General features: G+C 37.4%; 1 protein-coding gene across 9 annotated transcripts in view; it reads left to right on the top strand.

Annotated features, from left to right (window-relative positions):
• hipk1.L (homeodomain interacting protein kinase 1 L homeolog) overlaps positions 1 to 8,507 on the top strand; it is a 51,323-nt gene extending 42,816 nt beyond the window's left edge. For 8 of the 9 annotated variants that reach the window (XM_018245259.2, XM_041581068.1, XM_018245258.2 and 5 more), the window contains 5 exons: positions 133 to 318; positions 717 to 926; positions 2,125 to 2,369; positions 3,266 to 3,402; positions 5,981 to 7,760. In XM_018245259.2, coding sequence (XP_018100748.1) covers positions 133 to 318; positions 717 to 926; positions 2,125 to 2,369; positions 3,266 to 3,402; positions 5,981 to 6,478 — 1,276 coding nt within the window. In that variant the 3' untranslated portion in view covers positions 6,479 to 7,760. 9 annotated transcript variants of the gene reach the window in all.
• Positions 8,508 to 19,529: the final 11,022 nt, after the last annotated feature.

The following is a 19,529-nucleotide window of genomic DNA, read 5'->3' as shown; positions in this document are numbered from 1 at the left end:
CATTGATGTTGGTTGAAGAATTTATAGATTTAAATTTTTTTAAAAAGTATAGAGCAGTTGGTGCATCAAAATGAATTTTGTGCAGTGAATGGCTTGTTTAGTTCTGAGTGTTTTCTACCCTATTTCCAACAGAAATGCACATTCCCATGGGAATCAGTATAGCACACTGATGCAGCAACCTTCTTTATTGGCCAACCACGTGACTTTGGCAGCAGCCCAGCCCTTGAATGTTGGAGTGGCTCATGTAGTTCGTCAGCAACAGAATAGCAACACATCAACAAAGAAAAACAAGCAACAGGCATCCCAAAGCAGTTCAAAGTAATGTTATAGCATACATTTGACTTTATACAGCTGGTCAATTTCAACTTTTTCCACTTTCTCTTAGCTTTATATCAACAAGATAGGAGGTGATAAAATTACAAAAATTACCCTTCTGCTTCATTGTGAAGCAGAAGCGACTGGTACCTTTAGTTGTAAATGCAGCTGTAGTATTTGCTGCCTGTTGGAAGGTAACAGACTTAATGAGCAATCATAAGGGCAATGGCAGTTTCCAGAAATTTGCCTCATACACTCTGCATTGCCCCATGATTGCCTTAAATTGTAGTCATGGTAGTGTACAATTGCACTTGTGGATTAGGCAGTTGGAAAATTTCATACATTGTGTGTATATAGGGTTCAATCTTTTGGTTAATGTTTGTTTGGCTTTAATTTTGTAGGGGTCTCTTATCCTTGGATGTTGTCCCGTCACAAATTTATTCACTGGTTGGAAACAGCCCATTTCAGGCCTCCTCTTCATACAACCCACTTCTCCCTCTCCAAGAACGACAGCCTATCATTATTCCAGATACGCCCAGCCCTCCAGTCAGTGTTATAACCATCCGTAGTGATACTGATGAAGAGGAGGATACAAAGTATAAACCAACAAAGTAAGTATTCCTTTAAGAATACAGGTTATGGCAGCTTGAAATGAATTTCAGAAAAGTACTTTGCCACCATGTAAACTTCCAAGCACTCTTAGAATTTTTTCTATTGACGGACTACATTTCTAGCTGAAACTTTACACATAAAGCTGATTTTTCATGTGCAGGGACTGTAAATAAAAAATAATTACAGAAATGAATGCTCTTACCTGTAAGCATATATTTAATTGCTACTTGTATACACTCTCGTATATTTTGCCATCATTCCCCTCTTATGTTTAAAATCCTGTCAAGTAAATAGATGAGAATATACAAATAAATATGTTTACATGTATCAATACTAATATGCAAATAAGGAACATTTTGCTGTCTGGATGAGCTATGAAAATGACCAGGTTAGTCATACATGAAGTTGCAAATTTTTTTGTGAATAAAACAAGAATTTTCATGAGATTTGCAACCGATCCTGTAATTAAACGAATATACTCCAAGAGGAGAATATACATGGCCACAATGTTATAGTTCTATTTTCCAATACATTTTCTATACATCTGGGAGAGTGCTATATGTTTTAAATTCTGCATACACTGGTTTTTAACTAATTTATAATTTTAAAATGTAAGTTTTAAGTCCATGGTGCTCTTGTTTAGTCCTAGTGCTTACTAATCTAATTGGTGCACACTGAGAGTTTCCTCTTGTGGGGTGGGACTTTCCCCACCTTTTGGTATATTGGATACCAGGAAATAGTTACCTGGAGTTTGTTACAGGAGTGCACTGTTACAGGCAACTTTTGCATGCAAGTCAGTGTTCGGACCTTTTGCTGCATTTTTGCCCTACTCAAACATAGTGTCTGAAAGCATCCCTTGTACCATTACCCTGAGAGAGTGTGAATTGATTCTTAGTAAGAACTAAGTCCGTTATATGCTATACAGCTGATTTCAGCTTGAATGCCTGCTGCTATGCCTAAAACAGCTTATTTATATGAACTGTTAAACGTGTTTCAAAATTTTTAGCAGTGTAAGGTAACATTGTTATATTTACATGCATACAAACTTCAATTTTGGTGTTACTGGTCTGATTGTAACAACAAAATTGCTTTTCCTGTGGAAGAATACCTACTGGCTGTGGAATATGAAGTGTAGCCCAGATGGCATAGTTCTTGGATATGATGTTTTGTGTCTAAAAATTTAACTTTTATTTTCAGCTCTGGAATGAAGCTGCGATCCAATGTTATCAGCTATGTCACTGTCAATGACTCTCCTGATTCAGATTCATCAGTGAGCAGCCCTTACCCGGCAGATCACCACTCTTCAGTTAATGCACTGACTGGTGTGTTTGGTATTTCAAATAGCCGAGCAGCTCACAGCCAGAGTTCAAACTCGCGTACAATCATTGTGCCACCACTGAAAAGTCAAATGAATGACTGCCCATTGGATACCCAGCTAACAGGTAAGTCTTGCAATACAGTTTGATCAGAAATATTTGTGTAGTTCGAAACTCTGCCTCTTTTTTATAATGAATTCTCGCATAGCGTTTACAGTTGCTTTTATTCATGTATAATACACAAAAGCCATGAATATCTTGTAAATGATATCCTTATAAACGGTGAGTAGTGATGTCATCAGTTATAAACGGTGAGTAGTGATGTAATTTCTGTCACATGACTCACTAAAATTTGTGTATTATAATTAATAAAGTACCCCCAGTTGTAAAATATGAGGATATTATAAGTTACCTCGGAGTTCCATGACCTGTATAAAAACAATCGGCCTTCGGCCTCGTGTTTTTATATGGTCATGAAACTCCTCGGTAACTTATAATATCCTTATATTTTACAAGAGGGGGTACTTTATTCACTATATAAATTTTTAGCCCAATACAAATGTTATATTTTCCTCTTGTAGAAGACAGGACTGAAGTTTTGACACTTGGGCTATATAACACATGGCACCCAGTGTGGCTCCCAGGAGTCCAATGACCATCAACAGTTTTTTTTTTTTTTCTGTCGAGTTCACAGCAACTGTATGACAGGGGACAGGCTCTACGCGCTTTTCTTCAGCCATATGGTTTTTCTTTTAATGTCCTCACTACGTCTACTGTTTCCCACTGCTGTTAAGGGTCTATAGAAAATGGCACCTCTGCAATACTGTTTATAGGGTATAATGATACATTTTAACTGCAGATTAATACCTAAAAACCAGTCCCTTTTAAAGACATAATAGATTTTGTAACTGCACAAACTGCATACAATCAATTATCAGAAAACCAATTTTATTCTTAGAATTTTGCTTCACTTGCTACCCGTGATATGTGGTTGATATTTTCCCCCCCCTGCTCTCTCACAGGTGTTCTAAGCGGTGCTGCCAAGATAACTAAAACCTGTACTGCTACAAACGGACAATCATCAAGCAGCTGCATCACACAAAGTATGTATCGCTCACATCGCATGCTGAATGGAGTACAGCCGCTCAACCTCAGCCAGGTAATTATGTTCAAATACTTCTGTTTTTGTTTTTGCACAAATATCAGAAATGCCAAAAAATAAACACTCCCTCTTAGGATGGCAGGCATTCAACCCCCTACCTCACTCACCTTGTTGGCATGATGTGTTCTGGAACTTGCTGCTTGCTTTCTGATTTCCAGTCCGTTCACTGCCCAGTAAAAAAAAAGCAGTAGCTTCAAGTTTCTCAACAAAGAATTAAGCATTACAATTGCCCTTTAACATTGGGAAAAATTGTACTTCTGAAGATCACCCTGATGGCTTCACATTCACAGCACTAGCATGGTCTGCTGTCAGTTGTCTGAGCTTAGGCACAATTTACATTATACTCTTTTTGGTCATTTAAATTTCTTGTACATTGCTTTTATGATAGATGCCACCTCAATTTCTGCCAAAGTGTGATGATTTTTAAAAAATGCTTAAAGGGGTTGTTCACCTTCCAAACACTTTTTTCAATTCAGTTGTTTTTAGATTGTTCCCCAGAAATAAAGACCTTTTTCAATTACTTTCCATTATTTATTTTTTAAGTTTTTTCCAAAATCTAAGTATAAAGTTTAATGTCCCTGTCTCTGGTGTTTGAGTCTGACAGCTCAGTAATTCAGGTGCAGGCTCTGAACTGTTACAATTTTGCAACATTTAGTTGATACATTTCTCAGCAGCATCTCTGGAGTATTAGCAACTATTGTATCAATTCTAACAGCTGCCTGTAATGAAAGCCAGAGATTCTGCTCAGCAGGGACAAAGATAAGAAATGTATCAACTAAATGTATCAATTTAGAACAGTTTACAGGATCGGCGACCCCCCTCCCAGAGCTGCTTCAGAAGGAGAGAAATGACACTTTACACTTCAATATTAGAAAAACACATAGAAAATAGAAAGTCATTGGAAAAAGTCGTTATTTCTGGTGATCTATCTGAAAACAACTAATTGTTTGAAGGTGAACAACCCCTTTAAATGGTAGCCCAATTTCACCCTTAATAATATAAAATAAGTCATCTGTTGTGGACAACAATAAAATGCATGGCTCGTTAAAATTATGCCTTCTGAACCTATTAAGGGGTATATTTATCAAAAATTTAAGTTAGAGATGCTAGAGTAAAATACTGCCTCTTTGTTCATTTCTATGGGATTCTTAAAGGCGTATTTATCAAAGGTGAACTTTCACTTTCACCCTTTGAAAAATACGCCCTTAAAAATCCCATAGTGGACTGTGGTTATCTCTAACTTCATTCTTTAATAAATATACCCCTAAGCGTTTAGTGTTTAAAATACAGCTTTTTTTTTTTATCCATATTCTATTTTAGCCTTTTATTTTGTCTTTTTTTTCTATTAATACTCATACACATATAGAGCTCTGTTTAAAGGTGTGCAATTTATTTTGCACCAAAAGTATTTAATGCTTGGTTGATATTTGTAAACCTGATTTTGCACTATCCAAACGCTAAAATCTAATTTCTAAAATCAGTACCGTAAAACCACTTTAAAATGTAAATTATTTTTTTTACACTGCCTGACCTTACATCACTGGGACAAGTTCAGTTAGAGGAGAAATCCTAGACTCAAACGTGGCCTAGAAAGCAGTGAAAATTTACACCGTTGTTTTTTATTTTTTTTACACCAGACAATCACAATCCACTACACATTCAATTTTTATTTTAGTTTTGTGCAGGGTACCGGAAATACATTTGCCAGTCACACCTGTATTGTATAGCTTACTGTATGCAATGTGTTATTCAGTTATAGTATATGCTTTCTGGGGTTAACACATCCTGTATCAATTGTAGATGAACAGTAATATATTAAACAAACTATTTTGGGCAAATAACATCAATTGCATCTAATGGTGGGCAGTGGGGTAGCTAGCTGTTGGTTAACTATACTTATAATTAGCAGTTACCGACTGCCAAGGGTCTCACATTCATTATTATAAGTGTGTAATTTAAAGGAAGAGTAACATCAAAAAAAAAAAGTATAATGCAAAGTTGCCCTGCACTTGTAAAACTGCTGTTTGCTTCAGAAACGCTACAATTGTTTTTATAAATAAGATGCTGTGTAGCAATGGGGGCAGCCATTCAAAGGAGAAAAGGCTCAGATTACGCAGCAGATAGCAGATAAACTCTGGAGAATACAATGGTGTTATCTGTTATCAACCTGTGCCATATATAGCCTTTTTTCTATTCCCGCCATTGCTACACAGCAGCTTGTTTATATGAACTATACTAGTGTTTCTGAAGCAAACAGATCTGTTTTTTTACCAGTGCTTGGCAACCGTACATGATATTTTCATTACTTTAAAACACTAATTTTTTGGTGTTACTGTTCCTTTAACACAGTGAAGCACTTTGTTAATGTAGTGGTGTATTCTACAACCACTGGTGTACACATCTGTATAAATAGAAGCCATATTATTTAATATAATTTTTTTTGTCCAGGTAGTCTGTAGATTCAGTCTTTGGGCTTGTGAAAATAGGAGTACTCCCCAACTCATTTTTCTTGTATAGGATATTTATCAAAAGGTGAAAAAAAAATATTACATGAACATACTTTGTTTTATTTCAGAACCAGCAGTCATCCATGATGGGAACCCAGGAGAGAAGCATGAACCCCAGTTCTCGAAGGCAGCAGGCTTATGTGGCTCCTCTCCCTCCAATCTCTCAGGCACCGTTCACCTTCCAGCACAGCAGCCCCTTACATTCCACTGTGCATCCTCATCTTGCAGCAGCCGCTTCGGCTACCAGCCATCTGACAAGCCAGCCTCACATGTACACATATGCTCCTACCACTGCTGCGTCTCTGGGGTCAACTACATCAATAGCTCATCTGTTTTCCCCTCAGGGTTCCTCGAGGCATACAACATTTGCCACTCACCCTAGCACACTGGTCCATCAAGTCCCTGTCAGCGTGGGACCCAGCCTGCTGACCTCTGCCAATGTGGCTTCTGCACAATACCCTCACCAATTTGCCACTCAGTCGTATATTGGTGCCTCCAGGGGTTCTGCAATATACACTGGATATCCTCTTAGTCCAACCAACATCAACCAATACTCCTATCTATAGTTCATAATCGACAGGCTTTTTCCAGGATTGACTGTTACCTGGCAGAATTCCCATGAAGCAAGCCTGAATGAAAAGGGGCTTCTCTCCATTACTATTGACTGCATTGTAGTAGTCACATAAGCTTTGTTCAGTGTTAATATTTTCTGTGGTTTCATGTATCTCTGACTTTAGAGCATCCTCATTCATTGCTAAATCATAGTTTGGGACTGGATTAATTTAGGGTCCTGTTTTCTTGCAGATGATTATATGCCATGTAAGCAACTTTTTTTTAAAATTTATATAGAATTTTAACAATTCTGCTTAGCAGTGAAAAGTCAGTCCTATAGCTTGGTAGTATTTTAGGTATTTGCATTTATTGGTTGGAGTCAATAATTTCTTTCACTCATTTATATCTGGTAATTTTTAGGGATGGGCGAATATGACCCGTTTCGGTTCGCCAAAAATTTGCAGCCGGCAAAATGTCGCCGACACCCATTAAAGTCTATGGGTTGTCGCGCTGCGATCATTTTTTTGACGCACAACACCATACAAGTATATGGGCGTCATTTTTGCGGCGAAAAAATTCACCCATCCCTAGTAATTTTAAAAATGTTTATTTAAATTTTTTTATCACTTTTCCATTTTTAAGCTTTTTAATCACATTCCTTTTTATCTTAATTTAAAGGATTTATCATTTTTGACATATCCTTCTTGCATTGTTGATGCAAACCAGATACTGGCAATTAATTTTTCAGTGATTCCTTAAGTGTGTTTTGTGCAGATATATCAGCATCCCTTTCTTGGACATTTTTATCATATTTGTTTTTTGCTTATATAGAGCCAAAAAAAGCAGAGTATTGTAAATACTTAACAGGGTATTAGATGTTAACTTGTGTTAACAGATTCTTGCTGAGGTTGCTTATTTCAGTTCTCTGTATGATGAAAGGGACATTTTTTAAATTAACTGTAGTCTGGGTTAAATCTGATTCAGATCTATAAATTAGTATAGTAGTGCATTTAACCCACACCTAAATATACTCTTATTAGTTCAGTTGTTTCTAAACAGGGCATCACAAATACTGACTTGTTCATTTAGGCTAAGGACACATCATCAGGATAATCTATCTTTCTCATCTGCATTTTGTATGCAGGTGGCGAAAAGTAGTTTCCACTATTTTGTGTAGCGCCACAGGCATGGCAATGGCTAATGTGCAGTTACTCTGAGCGGCTTTTGCTGCAACTAATGCATTTTCGTGCCAAAATCTGCTCAGTTGATCTGCACACGAGCCAATGCCATGCCTTTTAAAGGAGAACTAAAGCTAATAGGCTAGAAATGTTGTACATTATGTTTTGGGTTTGTGTACCAGCCCAAGGCAACCACAGTAAGCAGTAATGATCTGTGGCTCCAAAGATGCCCCAGTAGCTCCCATCTTCTTTTCTGCTGATTCGCTGCACATGCTCTGTGCTGCTGTCCCTGAGCTTAGGGACCCACTCATAATATACAATACACGTAGAATATAAATATCACAATATAAGGCTGATTAGTAATTAATACAGATAAGTACCACATGGCAGCACAGAAACCAGTGCATATAGCTTTCTAATTTAATAATCAGCCCTGTAGCATCAGCTTATATGACAAGCCAACCTCATTTTCTGCAAAGACCCCTAAGCTTAGCTTCTCAACAGCTGTTTAGAGCCCACTGAGCATGTGAGTGTCACAGACACTTTCCAAGATGGTGACCACCTGTGACAAGTCCTAGATCATTGCTGCTATTGAGAAGCTGAAACTTTAGGCTGTTGTAATAAGTATATATGCTATATATGCTATTTTAAGCCATAATATTTTTAGGTTTTAATTCTCCTTTTATTGAGCTACAGGAAGGAGTGGATTGAAGCAGTTTTCTCTGGCTATGTACAAAATACAGCTGGAGAAAAACCAATAATCTGCATTCTGTGCCCTTCGTCTAATACTTTAGTGTTTTATTTTTCAACCCTTTCCCAGAAGCGGCTCAGTTTGGCGCTTTCTGACTTAGTACATGTTAAAGTTTGATACATACGTTGATAGTGTTTTTTGCATGAGCTTTAGTAAAATCAATTTTTCATTGACAGATTAGATGATACAGTTCTCTGCAGTATCTGAAGAATGTCCACAACGAATGGAGCAAATTGTAACATTTTTTTAGAGCATCTCCACCTGGCTTGTTCTCTTGCTACTGGGATATGCCATAGGGAGGAATCATTTATTGTTAAAATAGAAAAGTAAATAAAAATAGAGGTTGAAAAAAAAAAATATTATCATTTTGGTTGTTAGAAACAACTGTTCTTACACAAAAGGTGTTTGGAATCTTAACTACTCATTTTAATTGCTATTGGGAATACAGTCACTCATGCAGCTGTATCTCCTGTTTTTTCCATGTTTTTATGAGAAGAGTGATCCGCAATGGAACAGTCGTTCTGACTCTTGACTCAACTTTTAATTGAGGATAAGAAAGCAGTCTCAACAGCAGAGTTCCTTTGAGAATGGCATGTGTGTGTTTTCAGGTGGCAGTTACTTCTGTGTCTCGTCTTTGATCGTGTTACAATGTCATTTTTTGGGATTATTGGGGCATATTGACCAAGGTTTTTTTTTTTTAAATTGTCTGTAGTACAGTTATTCAGCTGTGTATTTCCCCAGCAAAAACATTGCGCACATGATGCAGGCTATATAGGTTACAAATACAGATCTGGTAAGCAGAGCCACATGGAATAAAGTCTTCTCTAGAGCACACCACCTTTCTCTGCTGGTGGAGTCACATCTTCTACGTGTGTACATAACATTGTGCATGGTAAAAAAAACTTTTATCATTTTATCCTTGTAAAGAACATGCAAAAAAAAAAAAGGATTTTAAATTTTCTTATCCAATTTCACATTATTTTAGAGTTTTTGTAATTGTGGTGTTTAAATATTTTACACAATGTTTGAATGAGTGTGCAAAGAAAGCGATGCTTTCAGATCCACAGTGGCCCATAATACTTTGCTGGTTACTCCAGATAGCTTCAGATGGACCCTACTGAAATGCATCAAACTGTTAGTGCTGATACTTGAATCTTTCTATGTGCTGTCAGCTTTTTTTTTTTCTTATTATTTAAAAAAAAAAAAAAAAGTGAATGAGGTTGATTATTAGTGTTGTGTGTTCTTAGGTTTGTTTCCCCCTCTTGATTTGTTTTTAAACCAAAATGAATTGTGGGATTGTATGTTAAAAATACGTTTTTAGGACTTATCACTGTAGCACTGATAAATATATATGAATATAAATATAAAGAGTTTGATATGTACTCGCATTTTAATGTGGGTGAACTGAATATTTCTGATTTGTTTTGCACAGGTATGTATGGTGGTCGTTCATGTATGTTTCACTTAATGTAGTGCCTTAAATGCTAATGTAGTGATTAGTTTACAGTACGCTTGCCTTATAATAGGGCTAGCAAGCCCCTTTAATATAAGCAATTCCCTAAAACTTAGATGTAACCGAAAACGTAAATAACAATGCTGTTGGGCTATTACGGAGTTGCCATATTGCTTTATATATATGTATTGCTTTTAACATGTTTTTTTTTTTTTTCTTGAAGCAATATCTGCTTCTATCCTTTATCCAAGAATTGTTTTGTCAAACACATTGAATATCTACAGATTTATCGTTTCTAAACTGTGTCCTAAATGTGCAATTTCCCCTTGCCTTTCTTTTTTTCTGTGATCGTTGAAGCCTAAACATTTCCTATGAGTAATTTAAATCTTATGTTTATACCAAAAAAAAAAAAAAGTTTAGCTTAGTTCATTTGTTGTACTGGGAAGCAGCATGGTGGGTTCCGTCACAGCATAATGATCTAGTGTCACACAGAACTATTGAATATTTCCTATTAGTATGCTAAGCTGTCCATCAACTATATGCTATATTGTCCGACAGGGCTTTTGTAATTCTACTTTTCATATGTATTTTGCTCTCCCTGTTTAATACAAGTCCGTGAAGCTTTGCAGTCACTCGTCTCTTTTTGCTGTTTAAATTCTTCCGTCCTAAACTGGCACCTTGGTTCTGTTTCCACCCAGTTGTTTGTACTGAAACGTGTGTGTCATAGTAACAAAAGTAATGAATTCCATATATAGTACATCTCTGCTGTAATACCGTAATAAGTTGTTCATGCCTCATTCAGTCTTTGACTTCAAGCTGTCTTAAAAGGAAACCATGGATTTTGCCTTTTTAAAAAGTGTCAAGTAAAATCTTGCACCCCCCAAGGCATAGTGCTTTAAAGGGGAACTATCGCAAAAATTAAAATTTAATATAAGCTTTATCATACAGAAATAAGAAACTCCATACAATCAATTAAATATTCGGCATCGTTTCTGAAATAATCAAGTTTATCTTCATTAATCCTCTCTCCGCATCTTCTTTTCTTTATTCTTTATCCATGCAGCCGTTGACATTCATTCATTGACAGTTAGATCTAATATATCTTATAGGGGGAGTTTTCCTGTCCTAGCATATGAATTAGAGTTCACTCAAATAACCGATTCCTGTACAAAAAAAATAAAACAAAATAACTGCCTTTTACACAAATCCTGCATGTAGAGAGACAGGGTTTCTGGTGATTTCAATAGATTGAGCTTTAATACATCTAGACAAAAGGAGCCCCCCCCCCCCCCCTATAAGACTTATTGAATCTAACTGTCAATGAATATCTGACACCCAACTCCTGCATGACGACAGACTGATGAAAAATAGGGATAGTGAAGATAAACTTGATTATTTCAGAAATGGTACAGAATTTTTAACTGATTACATTTAGAAAACTTCTTATTTCAGTATGCTGAAGCTTATATTAAATTTTTGCAATAATTCCCCTTTAACATGAAACTGGGTTCTCCCTGCTTCTTGCACACTGGACTCCTTGATAGACTAATGCTGGTGTCCCTCAAAATAAGCTGATTCAAATGATTTCCATATATTACAGAACACCTACTGTAAGTTGCCTGCTTAATCAGTATGCAGTGATAATTGAATATGCTTTCCTTTCTGTTCCCACTTTTTTTAACTCTATTCCCCCCCCCCCCAAGCGTATGACATAAGGAAAAAGGTAACTACTACTTGGCCCTGTAGTTACTAATGAAACCCATTTCTAAGCAGCAAGAACTAGTAGCTGCTACTCCACGTGACATAAACCTTTAGCTGCATTTTATTCAAGATGGCATTCTAACAATCATAAGTTACTTTTTTCTTAAAGGGCAAGTCAACCCCAAAATAAAAATGTACCTAATACAAGAAAACATAACTCTAAGAAACTTTCCAATATACATTTATTAAAAATTGTCAGTTCTTTAAAAGTAATTTGTAAAAACAATTGCTATTAAAAAACAGTTTAACACTTTTTTTTTTTGGAATGGAGTTTCCCCTATAGTTCATCTTAAGGTATTCCTATGGCCCAGAGTAGCTGGTAATGGATAGCTGGGCTCAATACTATGCCCTACCTCAACAGTCTGATATCGGCTACCTAAGATACTGTTTAGACACGCTAGAAAACCTCTTTAGCCTATAACAGCATTGGGCCATGGATGTGCTCTATATTAACCTCCCCCCCCATGGGTCTGATATTTTGCTTGAGAATGGAATGGTGGTAACAGGCTGATTTGGCTCCCTGCTTGGATTACAAGATAGGACAAAGATCTACTGATTTTTTGTTAATTCAGTGGGTCCTGTTTATGGCCAGCTTTAGCCTTTCTCATAAGAGCAGATGTTAGATTGAATTTTTATAGTAGACGGCTTATACCATTGATCCAGGCAGTAGATAAAGCTATGACAGAAGGCTTACTGTGCAACTGCAGGGGTTCGGGGTTTTTTTTCCTTCTATTTGAGGATTACAGATGACTACTGTCCTATATCAGCCTGATTTTATTTGCTTAGATAATATTTTGTTACATTTAGGGGCAGATTTATCAAGGGTCAAAGGGAAAATTTGAATAAGAGTTTTTTTTATGGCCAAAATGGTCAAATTCATCTAGGAATTTTTTTTTTTTTTTTTACACTGTCCCTTTAAGATATTGAGTGACTATTCACCACCTTAAACCTGCCGAGCTGTTTTAGCCTATGGGGATGTCCGGAGTTCATGGGAGTTTAAAACTTTTTCAACCCTTAATAAATATGCGCCTTAATGATGGCTAAATGGCTATAATTGGAGTTATCACCGTTTCAATGTAGCTAATTCATTGCTAGGAAATATGTAATATGATAGGGAAGCTTATATATATATATATATATATATATATATATATATATATATATATATATATATATATATATATATATATATATATATATATATATATATATATATATATATATATATATATATAGGAAAGATATTGCTGCTGTAGTTAGCTGAGCTAAATAATTATATCTTGAAGCTAAGTCCTAAGTGACTCGGCAATATAGAATTGTGGTAACGTTAAATATTAGTAGGCAAGGTAGGGACATATGGAAAATGTTGAGGCGCTGAAACAACTGTGTTCTTTGGCCTTAGCATGACTGAGAGAAAGGACAACACAATTGTCATTAAGCTGTACATATTTTTATTGTCATGTCTTTTATTCCTTTAATCATTTGGCATATTTCCCCTATTTTATTCTTTGCTTATGTAGTGTACATACCTATACATATTTTATCCTCCTTCTTGCAAGTCAATATATAAACTGTATCGTGAGCCTTTCTTCCCGATTGAACTGTTCGGAATACAAGTACGTGCTATATTACCATATGTAATTTATGTATTCGTTTATTTGAGTTGAACTGAAGCTAAAGTATTATACTCCATATTAACTTGATGGCGTTTGCTTGCTAACTAATAGTTTTAGCGTCCCATTAAATGTTCTTCAATCTGTGTCCTAATGCAAGCAATAATGACTCCCGTCAACAAAATAAACCTTGTTTCATACTGTCATTTTTTCTAAGATGAGTTGACGCTATATAACTCCAAGCCTAACGTGGAATACTCTTGTTTATTCTCTATTGAATCCAGCATGATTAAAGCAGTGTAACAATCTTGCTAGTATGTTTTAAGATGATGCAAATACAGGTGGATTTAAGAAAAAAAAATGAATAAAATAAAACAAAAAAAAAAATCCCTCAGTTTATAATTGTAGTTTATAATAATACAAGAAAAAAGATTGTCTTAATACCATGGTGAAACCTTGCACTGCATGTGTCTTTTGTTGCTTACCTTTATACAGCAGGTAACCCCTCCCCCTATTAATTTTGGCTTAATGTTTATCACTACATGTAGCAGTACATTAGTATGTAATGTTATGTTCCATTGATTACTGCAATGACTTTTGTTTTTAATATATTTGATATGCTAGTTGCCGTGTGAAAATTGACCAATGCCCATTTTCTAGTTGTGCTTTTATTTTCCCTCCTCCCAAGCAGCTATATAACGTTTCTGGGAATAACTCATCTGTGTTTGTATTGCTGGTGTTATGGGAGAGGGAGGGGATTACACAAAATCAAAAAAAAAAAAAAAGTAGACTTTAAAAATGATGACTAACTATATGGAAAAGGGTCCTTCGTGAAAACCTAGAATATCTTTAAATTCAATGTTTGTCTTTGGTTTTACAAAGTAGCTTGTATTTTATGTATTTTCTACATCATATGGCAAAATGTAGATGAATTGAAATGCATCAATAAAGAGGGGTAATTTTCTTTACTTTTGCAATTGTCTTCAGTATATCTTCATTTCTAGGTTATCATTGGCGAAAAGTTGTGGAGTGGTCTTCAGGAGCAGAGCAAGATTTCTTCTTTTTTCAACAGGAGTTCAATAGAAATGACTTGTGCAGAACATTTTAACATTTTAATCTTTTATTTAAAGGAAAAGGAATTAACATTGCTTTTACAGGAATAGGCGGAAGCTGGACATGTCTCAGCTTGCTTGGGCATTTCTCCCATTGACCTTTTATGCCTGTGATTTTGGCAAATCTAATGACCGTTCATACATTCTTAAGAAATAGGAAGAACAAGAAAGAGAAGCAGAAAATGAAAAGAGTAGAAGGGAAGGAAAAAAAATATTGTATGTAAAAATAAATATATCTATAGGGATGCCAACAATTCTTGGCCCGCTAGCTATGAGGTTAGTTTCAAGGCAGAGATATAGTAATAGTCTGTAACATCCAGGTAAAATAACCAGTAAGACTACCTGAATTAAGCATTTTGTATGGTCCTGTAAACCATCCAAGCATTCCAAATGTTATTGAATCGCTTTTGCTTCCCTGTGTGACAGCTGGTAAGATTCTCCAAGATAAGGACAATGACCAGTTTAGTTTTCACTAATTGAATATCCAGGGGTCGACGTTTTCCATTCCTTGGCAATTATTTGTTTTGCACCTGACAAAATATGCGTGATCAGTATCCTTGTATATTTATTTCCTCCAGCCATACGTTTGTAATGCTTCTGCCGTGTTTATCCTCATTGAGAGGCCTGTGACATTAGGGTATAAACCTGTATCCCAGCTTTTGGGCACTCCCACCAAATATGTAAAAAGGAGTTTGACCGCAGTTTCTGAAGCAACATGATGAGGGTGAGGGGTACCATTTTGCTAAAGTGGCAGGGACCAGATACAGTTGGTGTAGCACTTTCTGTGAGGTTTCCTGTATGGAGATATTGATGGAGCAATGGATGGAATTTTTAATTATGTCCCTTCATGTGTTGCTATTATAGCAGACTCGTAGGTCCCGTTCCCATTTTTTTTTAACAAAATGCAGTTTCTTTATATCCTCTTGGTGGACCATATGGTCATATAGAATTTAAATTTTTTGGGGGAGAATTTGGAGGCACATCAATTCAAAGGAAATTGGGAGTGGGAAAGTTTCTCTACCCACATTGATTTGATATAGTGGCGTATTTGCAAATAAAGATACAACTCTTGATCAGGAATGTTGTATTGATCATTAAGCTGCTGTTCTGAAAGTAAGGATGTCTGTTTTGTAAGGTGATATATTGTATCTAGGTTATTGCGGGGAGAGATGTGGCAAATTTAAGTTATCAAGGAATCTGTCTAATTCCTTGAGGGATCTTTTTGCTGAGCGTAAAGAGCTTGCTAGAAGTGGGCAAATTCTTGAACTATACGGGATGGATTTTTCTGTCAAAGAGCCTGACGTTCTAATTTGTGTAAAGGGAGATTGTATATATTTATTATTTAGGTGTTTTGCTAGCATGGTATCCGCTTTATTCAATTTCTGGAAGCATTTCTGTTTCACCCAAAGGTTCATTTGTTGTTCTATTATTCTTTTGCGCTCTCCTTCTTTGAATTAGTTTTAAGTTGTATGAAGATTCCCCTTATATAGACCTTATGTGCTGCCCATGATGTCGAGTTACTTATATCTGGGGGATTATTAGAGTTAAAGAAATTGTCAAGTTCTTTGCAAAGCACATCCTAGGTAGCGGGGTGAGTTTGGAGAGAGTCATCTAATCTCCATCTAAATTCTGTTGGTTTGTTAATTATGCCAGATAAGCAAAGGGTCACCATTGAATGATCCAACCAGCCACCTGATTTTATGTCTGAATATAGAATTAAAGGTATTTGTAGGCTTATGAAGTAAAAACATATCTATAAGGGAATGTGTAAGGGGAGAGTAAAACATATAATCCCTTTTGAAAGGGTGATATTCCCTCCATGCATCTACTCAGGAGATTTTTAAAAGTATTTTTGCAAATCTGCATTTATTACCTCTACTGTGAGACACAGTTTGGGGTTGTCTGTCTAGAGAGAGGTTCACTACCTCATTGAAATCGCCACCCAGTATCACCTACTCTCTTCCTCCAGGAGTTTAAACATTTTTTTGTAAAAGGCGATTTGGTTATCATTGGGGCCATAAACTACTGCAAGTGTAACTTGTTTGTCTTGGAGCTGGCTGACAAGGATCAAATACCTGCCTTTTGAGTCTATTTTGGATAGAGTTTAAAGTTGATGTGTTTATGGAGGCAAATAGCGTTTATGGAGGCAAATATGCGTTTTATCTACAGAAGCTAAATATACCTTTGGGTAGACATGGTGAAGAAATTTTGGGGTAGAGGTTTTAGAAAAGTGAGTCTTCTGGAGAAATAGAATATTTTCATCTGTACATACTGCCTCATTGCCATTGATCTCTTAGAGGGTGAATTAAAACCTTTGACATTATGCGTAACACAATTTAAAGCCGTTTTAAATACATAGTCATAAGCTTAATGCATTCTATTATTCAATTTTGCCAGTCTCCAAAGAATATATAAACAGTTGACAGCATTCCATAGCTAGCAGTGAAACAATATAGAAAAATAAAAAACTCATAGCATCAAAAACATTTTAACCTCGGTACGTATTTAAGCAGTAAATAGGTGTCAAATAGCCAACCTAAAGTAAAGAGGTATAGTTTAGGGTCACCAGTGTGGGGGGGGGGGGAGTAAATTCGTGAGTGGACCCAAATGGAATTTCAATAAACCCGAGGTGAGTTGGATTTCGTCCAATGGAGAAGCTCCTGATGCTCTCTGGTATTATCTTTCCGGGTAGTGTTCCAAAGTGCAGAAACTGGTCTCTCTGCGGGACTTTCGCAGGAGGCTGGTGAGTGTGGAGAAGTTGCCACAGTCTTCAGTATGCCAAGGCGTTTAAGTAGCACAGTACCATCTTGCAGAGAGGAGATGGTATATGGTTTTTTGTTGTGCGAAAAAGACCAACTGGAAAGGGTACCCCCATCTATACTTAATACGTTGTGCAATCAGAGCAGTAGTTATAGGCTTCATCTGTTTGCGGCGTTGTATGGTTAGGGAAGATAAATCTGCATAAAGGGCATATTTATGGCCTTTGTATTCCAAATTAGGGTCCACCCTAGACACGCTTATGATTGCCTCTTTTGCTGTAAAATAATGGACTTCTGGTGATGGTCCTTTGGGGGTCCCCCCTGCTGTTTCGGGCCCAATGCTCTGTGCACTCTAACTAGTATTAACTAACCTGGAGGGAGGTTGGGATCTAGTTCCGATAGCAAGGCTGATAGTCAGGTAGGTCGCGGATCCTTATATTATTGCGACTGGACCTGGTTTCACTGTCTTCCGCGCAATCCTGCAAGTCTTGTAGTTGAAGTCTTGCAATAGTGGTCTCTTGTTTATTAACTTTAGCGACCAACTCATCCACTTTATCTTCCACCGCGATGGTGCTGTTACCCAGCTCCTTGAACTCCTGCGTCACATGGTCGGTGATTTTTTTCTGCAACCGTTGTGAGCTCAGTCTGAAGTTTTTTGAAGCGGGTAATGAGGGCCGTATCCCCTGAGTATTGTTGAGCAACTCCCCGTTCCGAGTCTGCCTGGTCCGAATCCCATGCTGACGCAGAAGAAGCTCGAGGTGAGAGATCCGCTGCGTTGGGCCATTTCGGGAGAGTCTGGTGGCTGCAATGCTGGAGAAGAAGGCAGCAGTTTTCTCCTTGAACCCAGAGATTTTTTGGGTTTTGAGCCCTTTGGCATTATGTAAGGGGGTCAAAGGTCGGTTGAGCCCCTATTAAGGCTTGTATGGGTGCTTAAATTGTTGCTTAAGGGGGCCCACTAGGTGCGGAGAGGTGAAATAAACATCCGGACAGGTCTGCATCATTGCCACGCCCCCCATTTTCACTATTTTAACTAGGAAACATCTCCACTTAACAATAAAACCAATTCCTCTTTATTAACATGGCAGTTCTTCTAATATTAAAGGGGGGTTAGAACATAGGAACATAGTCTACTTCAGTGATCCCCAACCTTTGGAACCAGTGAGCACTATTCAGAAGTAAAAGGAGTTGGGCAGCGACTCTAGCATGAAAAATGTTCTTGGGGTGCCAAATAAGGTCTGTGATTGACCATTTAGTAACCCCTATGTGTACTGGCAGCCTACATCGAGGCTCTTTTTGTCAGTACACATGGCTTTTAAGCAACCAAAACTTGTCTGTAAGTCTGGAATTCAAAAATAAGCACCTGCTTTGAGGCCACTGGGAGCAACATCCAAGGGGTTGGAGAGCAACATGTTGCTCACAAGCTACTGGTTGGGGATCACTGGTCTATTTGAACAGCAGAAGAAACAGTTTTGTATTTTATATTTATTCTTTTAAATAAATAGTTTTGAAGATACAGACCGTATAAGCTGTGGCGCGCTGCTGCTAAAAGGCTCTCCTCTGCTCTCTGCTGCCTCTCTGTAAGGAATCACCGAAACAAGAAGTCCTTTCTGCCCATACAGGAAGCTGCCTCTGATCTGGTTACTGCACATGACTGCACTCTCCTGCTTCATTTGCATTTCACCGATAATATTGGCTAAATCTTGCCAGCCAATCCCATCAAAGACCTGCAAATAAAACAGGAGAAGGAAGTATATGCAGTTCAGTGTGGTTTTTTGTTTGCCTCCGAGGCTGGGAAATCCCCTACAGAGAGCTGAGAGCACAAAAGAGGTACCTTTAGCAGGGCTGATCCATGGCTTATCAGGTCTATAGCTTCAAAACAGAACATTAAAAATAATTATTTGGAAAAATATTTTTTCTCATAGGGGCTTTTCAAATGTAGAATATGGTTTACGGTGAACATCCCCCTTTAATGTGGGCATCTGCAGTCTGCGTTACTAATGGCAGATTAGTATTGATCTGATCTTGCATGAGAGGTGAGAGAGAGTTTGGTTAGCAAGCACAGGCTGTCCATACTTTCCGACTGTCCCATTTTCAGCCGGAGAGTCCTGCTTTTGACCACTCAACCCGCAGTCCCGCGTTTGTACTGAAAAGTCCCGACTTTCTCTGCACTAAACAGCCAGAAAATTTTTACACTCCACATATGCTCAACTCAAGCGGGGAAAGGCCTGAAAGCCCAGAAGATAGGGTTGCCATATTTTACCGGCAATGTAGCTGCCGGTAAATTTGTAATACGATTAAAAGGAGCCCTCAGCCTGCCCCCAATCGCCTGGAACTTACCTTTTCTTTTGCCTCTTCTAGTGTCCATGGCGTGGCCCCGCCCCTTTTGCCATCACAACCGGCCCCTTTGTATCCCCGCCCCCACCAGCTGGTAAAGCAGT

Source organism: Xenopus laevis, chromosome 2L (assembly GCF_017654675.1).
Source record: "Xenopus laevis strain J_2021 chromosome 2L, Xenopus_laevis_v10.1, whole genome shotgun sequence".
In the NCBI taxonomy this organism is placed as follows: domain Eukaryota; kingdom Metazoa; phylum Chordata; class Amphibia; order Anura; family Pipidae; genus Xenopus; species Xenopus laevis.
This window is presented reverse-complemented; position numbering and strand designations above follow the sequence as displayed.